This window comes from Arctopsyche grandis, chromosome 3, assembly GCF_051622035.1.
Source record: "Arctopsyche grandis isolate Sample6627 chromosome 3, ASM5162203v2, whole genome shotgun sequence".
In the NCBI taxonomy this organism is placed as follows: domain Eukaryota; kingdom Metazoa; phylum Arthropoda; class Insecta; order Trichoptera; family Hydropsychidae; genus Arctopsyche; species Arctopsyche grandis.
Window position 1 is genome coordinate 1,277,076 of NC_135357.1, and position 17,081 is coordinate 1,294,156.

At 35.9% G+C, this 17,081-nt stretch overlaps 1 protein-coding gene, 1 long non-coding RNA gene and 1 other non-coding gene across 4 annotated transcripts in view; all 3 read right to left on the bottom strand.

Moving 5' to 3' along the window:
• LOC143910004 (uncharacterized) overlaps positions 1-17,081 on the bottom strand; it is an 805,996-nt gene that overhangs the window by 480,105 nt on the left and 308,810 nt on the right. The gene's annotated exons all lie outside the window — the stretch shown is intronic.
• On the bottom strand, positions 2,784-6,430 carry LOC143923269 (uncharacterized). Of its 2 annotated transcripts, XM_077446866.1 has the most exons (5): positions 6,382-6,430; positions 6,180-6,273; positions 5,884-6,042; positions 5,544-5,792; positions 2,784-3,699 (listed from the first exon to the last, which is right to left on the bottom strand). In XM_077446866.1, the coding sequence occupies exons 3-5, from the start codon at positions 5,989-5,991 to the stop codon at positions 3,274-3,276; spliced, it is 783 nt and encodes a 260-aa protein (XP_077302992.1). In that variant the 5' UTR covers positions 5,992-6,042; positions 6,180-6,273; positions 6,382-6,430; the 3' UTR covers positions 2,784-3,273. The 2 variants fall into 2 exon arrangements, with proteins under 2 accessions (XP_077302992.1, XP_077302993.1); XM_077446867.1 differs by having other exon boundaries at positions 6,180-6,430.
• On the bottom strand, positions 12,066-12,252 carry LOC143910106 (U2 spliceosomal RNA). Its single transcript, XR_013260438.1, has one exon. It is a non-coding gene; the product is annotated as a U2 spliceosomal RNA (small nuclear RNA).

Consider the following 17,081-nt stretch of genomic DNA (forward strand, 5'->3'; position numbering starts at 1 on the left):
GAGCTCTGCTCTGAGCTTATTAATTACTCCGTGCGGACGGACGTGTGTTTCCATTTATGATATATTTACATATATAGACAGTTTATTCACAATCATAATATTTATGAAATTAGTACCAAACAATAACGTTAACGTTGAGTACAAGTATCCAATATCAAATATTAAATTATCAAAACTAAATATTAAATAATTCAACACTCAATATTAAATAATCAATTATGAAATAATTCAACACTCAACATTAAATAATCAATTATGAAATAATTCAACATTAAATATCAAACCATTCACTCAATATTAAATATGAAATAATTCAACGTTAAATATTATCAATACTATCATTAATAAATCAATCGACGTTAATAGTAAATTATTATCAAAAGAAATGTGATCGAAATTATGTGGGTAATTATGTAAATATGAAAATATTATAAATTTAAATTCCATTTAAAAAATATGAAATCAAGCATAGGTAATGATTCTGAATATGTACTAACTTGCGAGGCGCCAGAAGAGCTACATACTCATCCCAGCACCTCCTCTTTAGCTCCAATTTAACACAAAATTCTACATACTTATCGGGAACAACACACAAACACACGTCCGCACCGAGCTCGCTCAACCCGCGAATTGACTAGGTATAAACAGACCTTAATTTGTGACCAGTAATAACTGAACCATAAAATTGAATGCTGTATGTGTGTCTCGAATAGGCTGCTAAATCACTGAACCGATTACGATGAAACTTTCAGGATTTGTTGTGTGCATGTCCGGGAAGATTACTGTGAAAAAAAAACGGGAACGGAAACGGGAAAAACGGGAATGAGTGTCATTGCAACGCAATAATTTCAAATGTGTTCGCGACCTGCGTTTTTACGACTAATGGGAACGGGAACGGGAATTGCATGCGTTATTATGGCATTGCAACGCATGCTAGGGTTCAGCTAGTCAGCTAGAAATTTTCATTTGTATGATACTGTAACGTAGAGATTAGGTGGGTGGCGCTCGTGAACCGATGAATTACGAGTGCTAATCACCTGATCTCTCGTTCGCGCCAAAATGACCTCGCCGTATGATTGAGCCGTATGCAACGGCCAATGGGATCGCCCCACTCATCGACCAATAGTTTACATGTGTATGTATGTACGTATGTTGTGTCCAACGGGTATAAATATGGGACGATCTCGGTCTGGAAAGCATTCCAGCCTGGGGCGCCGCCGAGAGCACACGAATAAACACCTTCTACAACAGTCCTGCGTCTTTCTCCGATTCTGGAAGCTCCCTCTTCACGTACACGCAAAAATACTATTTTTGATAAAATAAAACCGAATATTCATCTTTACACTGTAGATGAAGAAAATAAATTATAATATATGCAGTATAGTCACACAATTTAGTTAAAAAATTGAAAGGCATTATAAGGCATTATTGCCCGAGTAATTTTGCAACCTTTTTTCTTTGACCCATTTTATAAACAAAATTACATACATATGTATATAGCACAACTTTAAATTGCTAAGCATGAGATGAAAACATTTTCAAAAAGAACAAATAGATTAAAAGATTATAGGAAAATATTAATTTATCGTCTAATTACGTTGGAAAATGAGATTGATATTAGCTTTTATTGTCAACGAGTTCTGTTAAAAATATAATATTAGGAGAAAAAATTTAGAAAAAAAAACCTGATATGAGGCTTGTAAAAATAAGAGAACACGTAACCAAACTAAGAAGTTAATAAATTTAGCTCCATATCTTTCGCTTAACTCATGAGGATTTTTCATCATTTTGGTAATTATGTGGAAATGTAATAAATTGTGTTTTTTCTTCCGACGTCGCGTTCATTAATATTTGGTATCATAAAAGTTGGGTAAACGGACTACTATTCATATGTAAACTAGTCACAGGACAACCGGTCGCTCTAGATTGGTCACACATGATCACTCATCACACTAAAACTGGTCACACCCTAAAATCGGTCACGAGAAAACTGGTTGACCGGTTTTTGGGGTGTGACCAGTTTTCTCGTGACCAATTTTAGGGTGTGACCAGTTGTAGTGTGACGGGTGATCGCGTGTGACCGATCTAGAGCGACCGGTTGTCCTGTGACCGGTTCACATTTGACTGGTAATCACCGAACCAAAAGTTGATGCATTCCATTTCAATTTTGGTATTTATGTATTTGAAAATATTTTCTTGTGCTACATTTGACTCGGTAATTGGTCACTATTGACATAAATATTACTGGCAGCATTATTTGTTTGATAATTCATAAAATTATAATTTTTGGAGTTCATAATTAACTGTAACTATTATATTAAAAAAAGGGCAATAATTTTTTATATATTCTCATTATTCACGTTCTCTCGTCACGTTAATTGAAATAATAAGTTGGCATTTGTGTTATTGTATTGTACAAGTGAGATGTTGTGGAGATGGAGATGGAATGCCGATTGTGTTTGTCTATTTCATTAGCCGAGTCGTTTGTCTCTATCCGTGAAGACTCTAGTTATCACGTCCAATACATTTTCAACTGCTGTCAAATACAAGTCATCGAATAATCTATTCTCTCATATTTTTACAGCCCCTATTTATGAATTTAATGTTTCCTTTACAGGTGGAGAAAAATGACAGACTATCGGATTAAATTTACTTGCATTTGAATCAAATCTACAATCATTGATCAATTGAAAAAAATTTGCATTAAGCATTAAAAATGACAAGACAAATGAATTGATAACAATTAAATAAAATTACAAATGAATTAATAACAATCAACAAATAATAAACAGTTTCTTTATATTTTTTATTTACATATGTAAAAAATAATAGCAAATACACCAAGGTAAGGTTTTTTCATGTAAATGTATGTATATAATATAACAAAAATAGAGAGATTTCATCAGACAATAAGATATTTTAGGGAGGGGGGGAAAACTTAATACACCTATATATTTATATTTTCATAAATATTTAAAAAAATGACATATAACTAATGTTACTGACATTTTATAAAAACTAAAACTTCTGTCCGCTGAAGCTATACTAACTGGTGAAGTGAAAATAATAGACAGTAATCTATAAATACATAGTTGGATAAATATCATCAGGTTTACTAAAAGTTTCTTCTTATTGTGAATTCTAGACTAGAATATGATTTCACTAACTTGAACCGAACAGTCTCATTCATTAAAACACTCAAGATTTAATGATTTATGTTTGAAATAATTTATTGGATGCGTTGAAAAATGATCTTTTTATTAAGGGCTACATTTAAACTTGAACGATTTCAGACAAATTTATACGGCCTGTCCGCATGTGATTATACTTGTGTTCGACCAAGGAAGTTTTGCGTTGAAAAGATTTAAAGCATATTTCACAAGAGTACGGGTTCTCCCTCATGTGAGTGTTGATGTGTTCTATTAGGGCGAATTCATAACTGAACATTTTGAAACATTTGTTGCATTTGTACAGATCTCCCTCGCAGTGGATTTGCTTGTGTTCGTCCAGGCTGTGTTGTGTCGTGAATAGTTTTAAGCATACGAGGCATTTGTATGGCTTCTGTTTGTGACGCGTCGATATGTGTGTGCTCAGATCAGACTTTTTAAGAAATGACTTTCCACAATGGCGACATACAAATTTTGGAGCTTCGGAACACTCTTTAGGAACATTGGTTATTGAAACACCTGTTGAATCAACCTGCAATGTAAAATTCATTGTATTTTTTAATTAAATCTCAAAAATTATTTCATATATATATATATATATATATATATATATATATATATATATATATATATATATATATATATATGTATGTAGATATTTTTCATAACTTTTTACTATTGACTAAGATACGAATAAAATTATAGTGAAATTCTACTGAAAATTATTTATTAAAATGGTACCATTACCTTATATTTTGTTGAATACTTAAAACTTTACCGTATTATTAAAACCATTTTTTTTAATCTTGTTATTATTATACCTAAGCTATATTTTATACCGAAACTATGTTTAAACATAAAAGTAATGCTAGGATAGCTGAATAAACATGGGCTTATTTTTGATCACTGTTTTTGTACTAATATTGTTTTTTTTAATGATAATGTGAAAAGCATTCACCAATGTGCAATGGAACTTTACAATCTTTTCACTATGAATTTGGTGTCAGGCACAACTTCTACATTTTCTTCTGAGACGTTTATTTGTAAGGCTTATTCTTACGATCTGATGGTTCCTGATAACCTTTGAAATGAAGTAGATGTAGATGTGCTTGAAGTTAGAGCTGCAGAAGAGGATGTAAATGGTACTGGCATAATTGTGGCTTAATCCGTTTCTACAGGTTCTTTGTCCTCAATCCAGAATATTGCAATACTTATCAAAAACTTACGAAATGTCAATTTACTGCTTGGATTCGCAGCTATGTGTGTTGTAAATGCATCAAAAAGCCCACAATGAAATAAATACAGAGCAAGCTTTTTTGTCCATTTCCTAGTTTTTCGGTATATTAGATAATAAGATAGATATTGATCCGCGCGATATACTCCCTTCATGTATTTATTACATATATATTATCCACAATAGTTGTATCTACTATTCCGGAGTTATGTACATATATATAGTAGAGATCATTTTCATGTCTCTTTTCTTAGCAGTTTTCCAAAGTTCCAACATAATTTCCCCTCTCCGCTTATATTTAGTCTCAAATATTCGCAACTTTGCCTTTTTCAAGCCCCTATTCGATCTTATCGTTCCACATACCCCGACTTGTCTCAAAAATAAATTTTTGCCAATTTCAACACTATAATTATAATTATCCATGAGGTGATGTCATTTATCTAATTCATAGGGCAGGTATTGTCACATATAATGGAGTTGAAACCGCTGAATAAATTATGAAACTAGATATGTATCCTGAAACGGATTCACATACCATTCTAATAAGTAGCCCATATTTTGTAATCTCACTAGGATTATAGCAGTTGAAGTTCAACCTTTCACGCCAAGGAATCATTCCCTCATCTAGGGAAAGATTTTTGACACATTATAAAAATTTTTGAGATAAATAGTCAATGATTTGTTGAACCTTGAATAGGTGGGCCCGCGTTGTCAGGGACATTTAGGTTATCAGAGAAGTGTATATTTCTATATTATATTTGAAGAAATCTGTTGCGTGCCATGGTTTTTGAAAATATCGGGGTTTCAAGAACTGGATTTGTTGACTAATAGTCGTACAGAGCACCCTTTTTTACTATTCCTATAATGATAAACAAGCCAAACCATTTTTTCAAATTAGCAATGGTTACATCCACCCATTTTTTTGATTTTTTATCAATTTTGTATTCATCATCCTCATCCTCGGTTTCCGTATCACTATCTAGTAGAATGACAAGCGGACGTCTTCTAAAAACTACACTACCACTAAGCTGCAGTGCAATATCACTAGGAGTATCTGAAATACTATCCGCATAACTTTCCTCTAAAAATGCCTCATCTCAGGTGTCCTCCATTATCGAATATTTAATAATATTTGGATCTACCTGTTTAAGTATTCTTGCATATTCGATTTCTATCGATTTACTTTGATCTACTGTGTTCATTTTCTGTTCGTTATCTTCACCATTAGCCTCCCATTCTAAATCCTCCAATATCACTTCTTCCGTTTTGATTTCTAGAAACCTTTGTATCTTATCATTTTCAATGCATATATATTTAAAACTAGTCAACGATAGCACATTGGATTCGCACGATGAGCATATTTTATCTGAAAGTCCGTCGCATTTTTCCACCTGTAAACAAAAATAAAGAGAATACATAGTTAAATTTACAATTACAGAAATGACATGAGAGATTATATGCATGTAACATATGTATATTGACTTGTATTTGACAGCAGTTGAAAATGCTTTGAACTAAAGAACTGGATTCTTCGTAGATGGGGACGTATGACTCGGCTGATGACGAAGACAAACACAATCGACACTCCATCTCTAACTCCTCGACGTTCACAGTTGTTTGACAAGACAATGTTAATATAACCTATAAAAACACCACGTCATAACATTGTAGATTCAAATAGAAATACAGATGGTTGTTGAAGTATACTACTCTTTGTAGTCGTTGGCCATTTAAATTTTTAATTTAAAATATAAGTACCCCGTAAATTTACCGAGTACCTTTTATATCCCCGCAAACAGAGGAAGCACTACAGTTGTTGGCCGCGCTAACTGGGACATTGGCCACTTGAATTTCAATTGAAAAATCAGAACCCTGTAAAATTTTTCGTGTCTTAGATAATGTTCATGTTCACGAATAGTATCGGTATTCGGAATACCGATAGCAATATATTAATTTTCCACCAATTTTCATTAAATGTACATATTATTTTAGGATGCGGTGCAAACGATCGAAAAGCGCCAGACAGACTGAACCACAGATTAACTGTACATGTACCTTATGCGTGCACACTGCTCGCACTTACACTAAGCGAAATCTACCCGAAGTCCCGACATACCTACCCTGTACACGTTCTGTGCTTCTGATACTTTAGTTCCGAATTTTTCCTTATTAAATTATTAAAAACTCGCCAGAAAGATCCAACTCAATTTTAATAATTACCACTTTAATAATTGCATCTGTGCACATCGAAAGGTTACTCGTCATCTGATGTGCAATTTTTCATTCGTGAAGTCGAGAATTGCATTTAAAGCAGCCATCCAGTTAATCTGTCTGGCGCTTTTCTATCGTTTGCACCAAACCCATTATTTTAATCCAAATGGTCAACGACTGTATTGTTTGCTCTTTTCCTACCCAGTAGAGGATCAAGTAAATGGGGGGCCCCAAGCGCATTTGAAATTTGTGGCCCCCACCCAGAGAAATGTAATATTAATAGAAGTGGCTTTAGGTGTTATATTGTTGTCAAGTAAAATTCTGTCCACGGACAGATCTAAATAATTTTAGCATCAGTCGTATTTGATGCTTGGTGATCGATGTATGTATGTCCGATAAAAACTTCTCTGTTTGTTTATATTACTCGCAAGATGGGCAAGCATCGGTAAAACTTGCACAATACATTAAAAAACACACAATAAACAACATGGGATACATTTTTATAAGTAAATTGATCCGATTGTATTCCGTGCGATGTAGCGTATTTATAGCTACGTTCCGCGTAAAATTGACAACAATTATTTATTCGTAAGGGCCCCTCTATTCTTATTACGAAAGCCCGGACCCTGAGGGGGCTGTATATTGTTCATGTTCAATGTTGTAACTGCATTGTTAAAGGTTTGCCGAACCGTTTTTACAAAGGATTTACAACAATTGAACAATAGACGGCACGCTTCCGGTCCTACGTCTACTTATTACATCTCTCTGCCCCCACCTCAGTAAAATGTTTTCATCGTTTTTTTTTATTTTACTATGCTTTTCAGTATATGATTTTTCATTGAGATTTTACAAAACCATATTTTTTTTATTTATTTACTATATGTACTTGGGTGAAATCAATAAGGGTGAAATCACACAGCGTGGGATGTGGGACGTGGTTTTTTTTAGATATGTAGTTTTAAACGTATAGAAAACATGTGGTGTACATTTGAGCTGTTTCGTTGAAATTGTATAGTAGTGTTTATCCTTGCTTGACAGTGATATATACCAAAACGACACTTTGGACCATTTTCGGTAAAATTTTATCCTTGCTTGACAGTGATCGATAACGGTGTATAGAGAAGTTCTTCAAATATGGGATACATCGTTATCGATCACTGTCAAGCAAGGATAAACACTACTATACAATTTCAACGAAACAGCTCAAATATTTCGTTTTGAAAAGACGGTACCAGGTACGGTACCATGTACACCACATTTTTTCTATATGTTTAAAACTATCTAAAAAAAAACCACGTCCCACATCCCACGCTGTGTGATTTTCCCTAACAACTTTTGAAATAAAATTAGTACTGTGACGATCACCTTTACGCGCGGAAATGGCTCCGTGGACTGACCTAGAATGTGTCGTTATCTTATGGTCTTATGCTCGTGAAATCGCAGCCAGCTGCACGAGCTGGCAGGAAAAAAGCTGGATACCAGGTCACGAGAGGCACTCTGGTCGATGCTGGGCTGTGGTGAGGTCACTCAGTGTAGACGGCTTCTGACTGTTCTTGTAACAGCTGCGTATGAAGAGGGCGAGAGCTCCCGGAACACGTACGAGGACTGCTCGGTTACTCTCGGGATGATGTTGGGTCAGGAGAGCGATCTCGATTGTACCCGCTGGAAGTCTGATGAGAAGAGAGAGAGTCACTGCTTGCGCACGCGGAGATCTGTGTCGGGGGTCGTTTGGTTAGCTGGATGACCTAACCATTGTCATGGCTGCCAACTGAAGGGACGACGAGGAAGACGTAGTGTTACAGTGCTATTTTAAAATACTATTAATTTCATTTATTCTTGGCTTACGAACGTATTGTGCCTTTTATTATCGACCCTCCCTCCCTTGACTTTTATTATCGTCTGATGCTGAAATTCTTGCTATGAATAAATACGATCTGGCCAATAAGTGCAAATATGGAATTTCTCGTAGATGTGATGCATTTAATAAAATAACGAACATTTTTCGGGGTCCCTGCCTAATCGGGGGTCCGAGGCGAGTGCCTCTCCCGCTTATGCGTAAATTTGCCACTGGGTCCCATCTTAAACCGATTAATAATACTGTTGCGTGGACGTGAAATGGGGGCTTCCAGAATCGGAGAGAAAGACGCAGGAAGTTGTAGTAGCGGTTTATTGGTCTGCTCTCGTCGGCGCTCCAGGTCGGAATGGTTTCCAAGCCGAGAGCGCCCCATATATATACCCGTTGGGCACAACACACAAACATACATACACATATAAACTATTGGTCGATGAGTGGTGCGATCCCATTGGCCGATGCATACGGCTCAATCATACGGCGAGGTCATTTTGGCGCGAACGAGAGATCAGGTGATTAGCGGTCGTAAGCCATCGGTCCACGAGCGCCACCCACCTAATCTCTACGTTACAATACATTAATCAATTCAAAATATTGGGAGAGGGGTGTTGATTCTGTACTGTGCGCACATGACCGGAAGAACAGGGATATCATAAGTGATGATTTATCGTAGATTGATAAGATGCCACCAGAGAAAAATAATTTATTTTTGAAATCCAAATGGCCAACCATTATTTTCTGAAAAACGTCAGCTGACGTTAGTGTATTGTTTTAATTGAAGTGGCCAAATAACTGAAACCTTTCCTGCATGTATAGAAAATCCTATATTTACATATATGTACATATACTTATATATGCAAATAAAGAGTTACACTAGCTGTATTTTTATTTTGTTATATTCTGAAGTTTAGATGACAGAAAGATTTTGAAATGGAAAGTTAATGTCAATATGATTTTTTTATAAATTTCTAATTTAAAAATTGTTTCCAACAGTGTGAACGTCTCATATGCCATATTTTTGTGTACAATACGTACATTGTAGTCGATGAAATTGTATGAATAAAATGTAAGAAATTGTTGAGAATCCCTAGCTCGGGGGAGGAAATCAAAGAATCGGTGGAAGGAAAAGAATTCAATTATCCTTTGCGTCCACAAAGGATACCCTATCTTGAATTGCAATCGTAATCATTTCCTTTTTCAGGAAATATTTTTCGCGTAGCGCTACAATTGACAAAAGCGCCACAACGTAATATTATATTTCGTGGAATTGAATTTTTTTCACATGCTTTCGCCAAAACGTCATTATCGGCACGTCGCAAATAAAGAGAGCGCAATCGATACGCATCTCGATTTGTTTATTTGCTGCGGAAGATGAATGTTTATCGAATTTGTGATAATAATTATTGAGCGGTTAAATAAGGGAGGAAGCTCTTTTGTGGTTTCTCGATAACCTATTAACTGGATAAAAGGAAAGGATATTGATAGCGTAGGAAACGTATCATAATATGACGTGCTGTTTTTAAAGTGAATCATTTTAATTTATGTACATAAAAGTACATGCTCATTATTGGTTGTAACCAAGCTTACATTTTTATAGCTGAGTAACTTAACCAGTATTTGCACAACTAAGTGTGTAATTGGAATTACTGTCTTATTGGAATATTATTTTATTTGATAATACACAAACACTCGCCTTTACAGATCACTTATACAGATAGAATACAATCAACATACATAAGCATTTTATACAATACGAATTCATAAAAACATCCATAGTGACATCTATGGGGAAATTTTTGCAGCCAGCATTTTATAATCAAATTGGCGAACCTGAAGATACACAAAACAAAATTTTCAAATTTAAGAAATAATCAGAAATATATAAAAATCTTTTAAAACCATGAAGAAAAGATAAAACCCAAAATTACCATCATGGAAGTGAGACGAAGGACTCTAGTATGCATTTGAACATAAACAATAAATAATTTTATGAAAGTTTTTATTTTATTTGACATTAGACGATAACATTAATAAGTCGCTTGTGAATGACGACCTTTGTTCGGGGCGCTCCCTCAATTAGGTTTTACAATTTAATTCTGGTAATTGGCAAGACATCTGCATGAGTCTCGCCAATTACCAGGTATGTTTTTAAAAAGGCTTTACATCTTAAAAATAAATTGTTATTTTTTTAAATACAAAAAAAAATTTCTGATTTTACCTACTTGATAAATTTTTGAAAACTTATGGTGCCTCTATTATTTTTTTCTGTTGACACAGATGGTTGTATTTGTTTTTATTTGATTTAATAAATACTAGACAACCAAAAAAATAATAACTGACTAACATACCACTTTTAAATTGGGGAGTATTAGCAATTAGCTGTGAGATTCTGGTGTTTTTACTAAAAAACTTTAAAAATGAAATTAAAAAAGACTTTGGACTGAGGTATGTGTGGCTCAAAATGTTTTAAATGATATAAGTTATCAACCCTTTAAGGCTTTGCACTTAGCTACCAAACACTCTATATATATAAAAAATATATAATATATTAAAAAAATCAAAAGCATGTTTTGAAAATTATCGAGCACTCCCATTGGTGAAAATTTCCTTAATTAGTACGCCAAAGATATCCGAAAATTGGTCATCGTCGCATTATTTGGTAAAATTACGGGTACTTGTTTAGTAGTGCGGCTCCACGCTTCACGGTCAAAAACCAATTATGACGCTTAGCTTGACATCATGTTTCTTTTGATAAAATGGCTTTTTGACCATTTTATCAAAAAACCGAAAACCGGCTTTTTGGCTCTTTCAACCGGCTTTTTAAGGTTTTCTTTGATTAAGGTTTTTTTCCTAAAAATTAACAATTATGAATTTCAAATTTCTATGAAAGATCAAAATAAATGTGTATAAACGCTCTTAGGTAATAGCGTATATTTCTTTGAACAAAAAAAAGCTACATTACTTTCTTTCTTGAGCGGTTTCTTTGAGATTTAGTAATGGACCAAGTCATAAACCAATAAAATATTATTGAAAGTATGTAGTTTCAATGACCTACCCAACTTCAGGTATAGAAAATATTACTATCGCAAATCCTTGTACTTGAAAACATCAAAAAAAGTAGTCGTTAATGATTTATGGCAAAATGCATAATGCATTTTTCTTCGAAGGAATTGGAAGCCCTTTAAATATTGAGGCCACATACCTAATTTTATTGTGGATTTAAAATGTTCGTGATATTTCAAATGAATTTGTTTCCGAAATTTGCAACCGCCGGGATCGGCCCACATTCACTTCTCATTAGAGGTAGGATAGTCACAGTGCTATCCATTGTTCGGCAAACCTTTACCAATGCATTTACAACCTTGAACAATACACGGCCTGCTCAGGCTCCGGTGACTACAGTTATCATATTATCTTCTCTTCTTACTGATTAAGAATCACAGCATGTTAATTAAAGTTAGGCCGAGGTTTCGTGCAACGCAATGGCAGCGTTAACACTAGAGAATATATTAACGCTGCCATCGCATTGCACGACACCTCGGCCTAACTTTAATCAACATCAATCAATCAGTAAGAAGAGAAGAGAAGATAATATGATAAGTGAATGTGGGCCGATCCCGGCGGCACTGCAATGCCGAGCCAACCCGCGACAGGAGTGGAGCAAGCCCCGATCATCCCGTCAGAAAATCAGTTTAATATACTGGTCCCGCGATGCGGGAACTATCAGATATTAAGCTGATAAGAACAGATACTACACTTTGATCTTAGCCAACAGGCCGAGAAGCGATAACTTGGCTTCTTTGTGGCTACATTTTAACGATAGTTTTCTCGGGTAGTGACACTCCCTTGACCTATCTATCGAACGTTTTATATAAGATCGATCTCTCGTTGATATTGTAGTGCGGGCTGGCGGCTGCTCGCTTGTTGATCGTTTGTCAGGCTAGAACACTAAGCAAAATTAGTGCATCATCTGTGGGATATTGTCGGGGTTAGTGTGTTAGTGGGTGGTTAGCTGGTTTGGGACCTTTCGGTGGTGATTTGGTGATTTGTTTAATTTAACTGAATGCTAATTTTAGCCTATACCCGTCTTCAAAATGTCGATGGGCCTTTGATTAAACGTGAGTTTGGTCTCACTGAGGGAGTTGATCAGGGGGTTGTCTATCTTGCCGAGAGACTTGAAGTAGTTCACGGCAAGTTTGTGTACGTGTTTGTCAAGGTAGTCAGTGCTTAGGTCGTTGTGAATAATAGTGTGTCTTGTGTACCAGTCATAGTTTCCCGCGGCACGCAAGAATTTGTTTTGGACAGTCTGTAATTTGAGTATTGATTTGTTGGAGATGGCTGTGTGAGCCCAGACGGGGCTCGCATATGTGATTTGTGGGCGGATGATGGATTTGTACAGCAAACACTTGTTTTTAAGCGAGAGTTTGCTGTTGTGTTTACATAGTGGGTAAAGCTTTGACGTAACTGCCCTAGCTCTACGCACCGCATTGGTGATGTGAGGTTTCCAGGTTAGTTTCTGGTCGATTATTACCCCCAGGTAGCGGGTAGACTTGGTCCAGTTGACTGGTTTGTCATTTATGATTACTGGCTTAGCTGGTTTACGCCGTTTTTTACGTCTGGAGAAGAATATTGCCTGACTTTTATCCGGGTTGATTTTCATCAGCCATTTATCGTACCACGCTACTAGTTGGTCCGAGTACTTCTGGAGGGCAAGCGAGACTCCCTTGGGGCTAATGGAGCTTGCTAAGATGGCAGTGTCGTCGGCGTATTGCCCGATGTTTGTGTATCTATGGGTGGGAGTGGGTATGTCGTGTGTGTATAGGTTGAAAAGTGTGGGGCCGAGGATAGAGCCTTGGGGAACTCCGGCGGAGATGTCCCGCTGAGTTGAAATTTGGTCTTTCAATTTGACCTGAAATTTCCGTTCTCTTAGGAAGGATGCAATGGATCGAATTGAGTGGGGGGTGATGTTAGCGGCAATCATTTTATAAAGGAGGCCTGCGTGCCAAACTTTATCGAAGGCTTTGGAAATATCTAGGAAGATTGCTCCAGTGGACATGTTTCGGTCGAAGCCGTCTATTACGGTTTCAACGACTCTGTGTATCTGGTGAACTGCAGAGTGTTGAGGTCTAAAGCCAAATTGTGTTTTGGGAAGGAGGTCGATTTTAGCGATCTCGTTGTTGAGGTTTGAGATTAAAATCCGTTCCAGGATTTTACTCAGTGAGGAGAGCAAGCTGATGGGTCTGTAGCTTGTTGCGAGGGAGGGGTTCGAAAAGGGTTTTCTGATTAGGATGATGTTGGCAAGTTTCCATTGACTTGGAAAATAGCAGATTCTGTTGGTGGCGTTTAGTATTGCTGTGAGTGCAGCGATGGCTTTTTGAGGGAGTTCTTTTAGAGCTTTGTTGGAGATTCCATCCGGGCCAGGGGCCTTTTTAGCAGAGATAGTTTTATTGATTTTTAGGACTTCAAACGGCGAAGTGGCGACATTGGGTACGGGGGCTGGATTTTCAAGGTAGCTATTGACGGAGCTTTCAACCTTTTGGCAAAAGTCGCTATGTAGGTTGGAGTTTGATAGAGAAAACTGTTCCCGGAGACTGTCTGCTAGGGCTTCTGCTTTTTCGGTGGTGGAGTAGACGAAGTTGTCTCCAACTTTGATCCTATCGATTCTATTGCCGTTGCTTCTGAATATTTTAGACAGTTTCCAGAAACCGTTATGTCCGTCTTCTAGCGCTCTGAGTTTAGTATCCCAGTTGTCGTTACGTAGTTGCCACAGGGCGTTTTTAACGTCTTGCTGAAGTCTATTCATTCGCTGTTTAAGGATAGGGTCTTTGTTCCTTTGGAATGCCTTCCTGGCTCTGTTCTTGAGGCGAATGATATCGCGAATATCTGGGGGTAAAGCTTGCGGGTGCAGAGGGGAGTGAGGAGTGGTAGTGGTGCTGGCGTCCAAGGCTGATTGTATTTCATCGGTGATGGTATTAATGGCGGAGTCTATGTCTTGGGTGGTGTGAATCGAGTGGGGGTAAGATACGGTTTGATGAAGAAGAGTTGAGAATTTTTCCCAAGATATGGTGCTGCGGAGGGTGGGATTTATAGTGACGGGGGTTTTGGTGAGTTCTAGTATGACCGGATGATGGCCGGAAGAGAGATCGTTTATTACAGTCAAGGACTGCGCACTTAACGGTACATTCGTTGCATTATAAGCCCTTGTGCAACATTACCGCAAGTATAAAGCGAACGACCTTACCGACATCTATGTGGGACTCCATCGAACAAAATCTTATCGCATTTTTATACCAAATGTAAGCAAATCCATGTGTGTATTTTATTTATATATTTATATGTATGTTATATTACAGCACATATGAATAAAATATTTTTTTTAAATAAAACAAAAATGTTTTTTAAAAACTAGCCTCTTCTATATTTTATTTATAAAATTAAGACAATATATAAACAATAAATGTATATAAAAAAACCTTTAACATTAACATTAACCCCCCGCGCAAATAGCCCCCGCCATGGATAAAAGTTGTTTAAAAATAGTAATAAATAATTATTAATTAATAATAATGTAAAGTAATAAATAAGAATAAATTGAGTAAATTGATTTAAATTTATTACCCGGTTTTGCCCGGGGTGTATAAAAAAATAAATTTAAAAAAATAAAAAAAAATATATATAAAAATATATTTATTTATTTTATATATGTATTATTAATATCTGTATTTTTCTGGCTGAAATAAATTAGCATTGATACTGAATTTTTATTACAGACTAGCTGTATTAAGGTCTGTTCATACCTAGTCGGCACGAACCGACTTCAGCAGGTATCCGGCCGTACGAAAAGTATTCTTTGGTACATTTTGTATGGGTATGTTCATTTCAACCGTCACGTTTACGCCACGGCAGGCTTACAGCAGTACCAGACATTTCCTGTTCATACCTTACAGCAACTTCCGTCAACGTATCGTATCCGTCTTTTTGGCCATCTTGGAGATATACACGCGAATTACGTGCCATGAGTCTGCCGCTTTGCGACAGTTGACAGCTGTTCAATCTTTCGACATGGTTTTGGCGCAAATATTTAAAAATTTTTTTAAATTTATTACGGAAATATTTAAAATTTTTTTGTCCATCATCCACAAGCTCTTCAGTGTCCAAAGCTCTCCTTCGGTTTTTCTATTTTTTAACATGGAATGCACATCAAAACGCCTCCGTGCTTTTTTATTGCCTTCTTGAACTTCTTCTTCCAACAACAACGCGATTATACATCATTTTTCGTTCGATAAACGCCGAAACATTTTTGCTGACTTGTATTCTGACGCGTAGCTACGAATGCACGTGTATGCATTCATATTGTAAGTATTCGACAATACGACGTAAGCAATATTGCGCCGTATCGCATGGCCTCTAATGTATAAGTTAGCCGATTTTGCCTTGCACTAGGCCAAATTGATGTAAACGTGACGTGACCGCGACGTGTATGTAGGTAGATATGGATAAAAAGGTAATAAAATGACATACAGGTAGTCCTCGACTTACGACGGTTCGCACTTACGACCGAAAAAAAATAATATATTTTTTATTAATTAATTATTTTTCAAAAATTGATTGATAAATCTCAAGCGGATGTGAGTTATGAAAACGGGGAATTCTCTTTCGGAACAAATGAAACATCGCAGTAGTTTTAAAAATTAAGTTATGACTCTTCCTTTGGGATTCGTCACCAGTCGCTAACTCATACGGTCGTTACCGTTTGTTACATAACTGTTCGTTATTGTTTTAGGATGTTTATTTTATCAATTCCGTGTTGATTAGTGCTCAAATTTTTATTTATAAGAACATTTATAATGTGTGATCAAGAAACGGGATAATGACTGATAAAGAAACTCTTGTTAAAAAAAGAGAAAGGTGATAGACTTAGAAATGAAACTTGAAGTGATAAAACAATATGAGTGGTAAAAAAGTGATGGACTTGGCAAATAATTTGAAATTGTCACATTCAACGGTCTCCACTATTTTAAAGGATAAAGAAAAAATTCTTAAAGCCGTTAAAGGGTCCTTGTCAATCAAATCGAAAATAATAAAAGACTCGGACCCATTTAACAAATGGAAAAATTACTAGTGATTTGGATCGATGACAATATTGAAAAGCGAATTCCATTGTTTTTTAAAGCTCATTGTTTAAAAATTACATTTGCGCAAGGCATTGAAGCAATAGAAGAAAGAAAAACTTTTCAAGAATTTTGGAAAAAATTATAATATCCTTCATGCTATAAGAAATATAGATAAGGGATGGAAAGAAGTTATTTCAGCATGTATGTACGGAATATGAAAAAAACTCACCAATCGATTTGAACCCGTTTCTCTTTCCATATACGAAAAAGAAAAAAATGTCGAGGATATTACTAACCTAATCGTACAATTTAGTGAACGTCTACAATTTGACGTAGATAACGAAGATATCAACCAACTTCTTGAAAATGATTCAGAAGTTCTAACCAATGCAGAATTATTAGATCTTGAAACTCAAATGGTTGCAGAAGAGGATATTGATGAAAATGAATCAATCACATCTGCGGAACCGCTGAAAAAAAATATAAATATATTCCTTGACTTA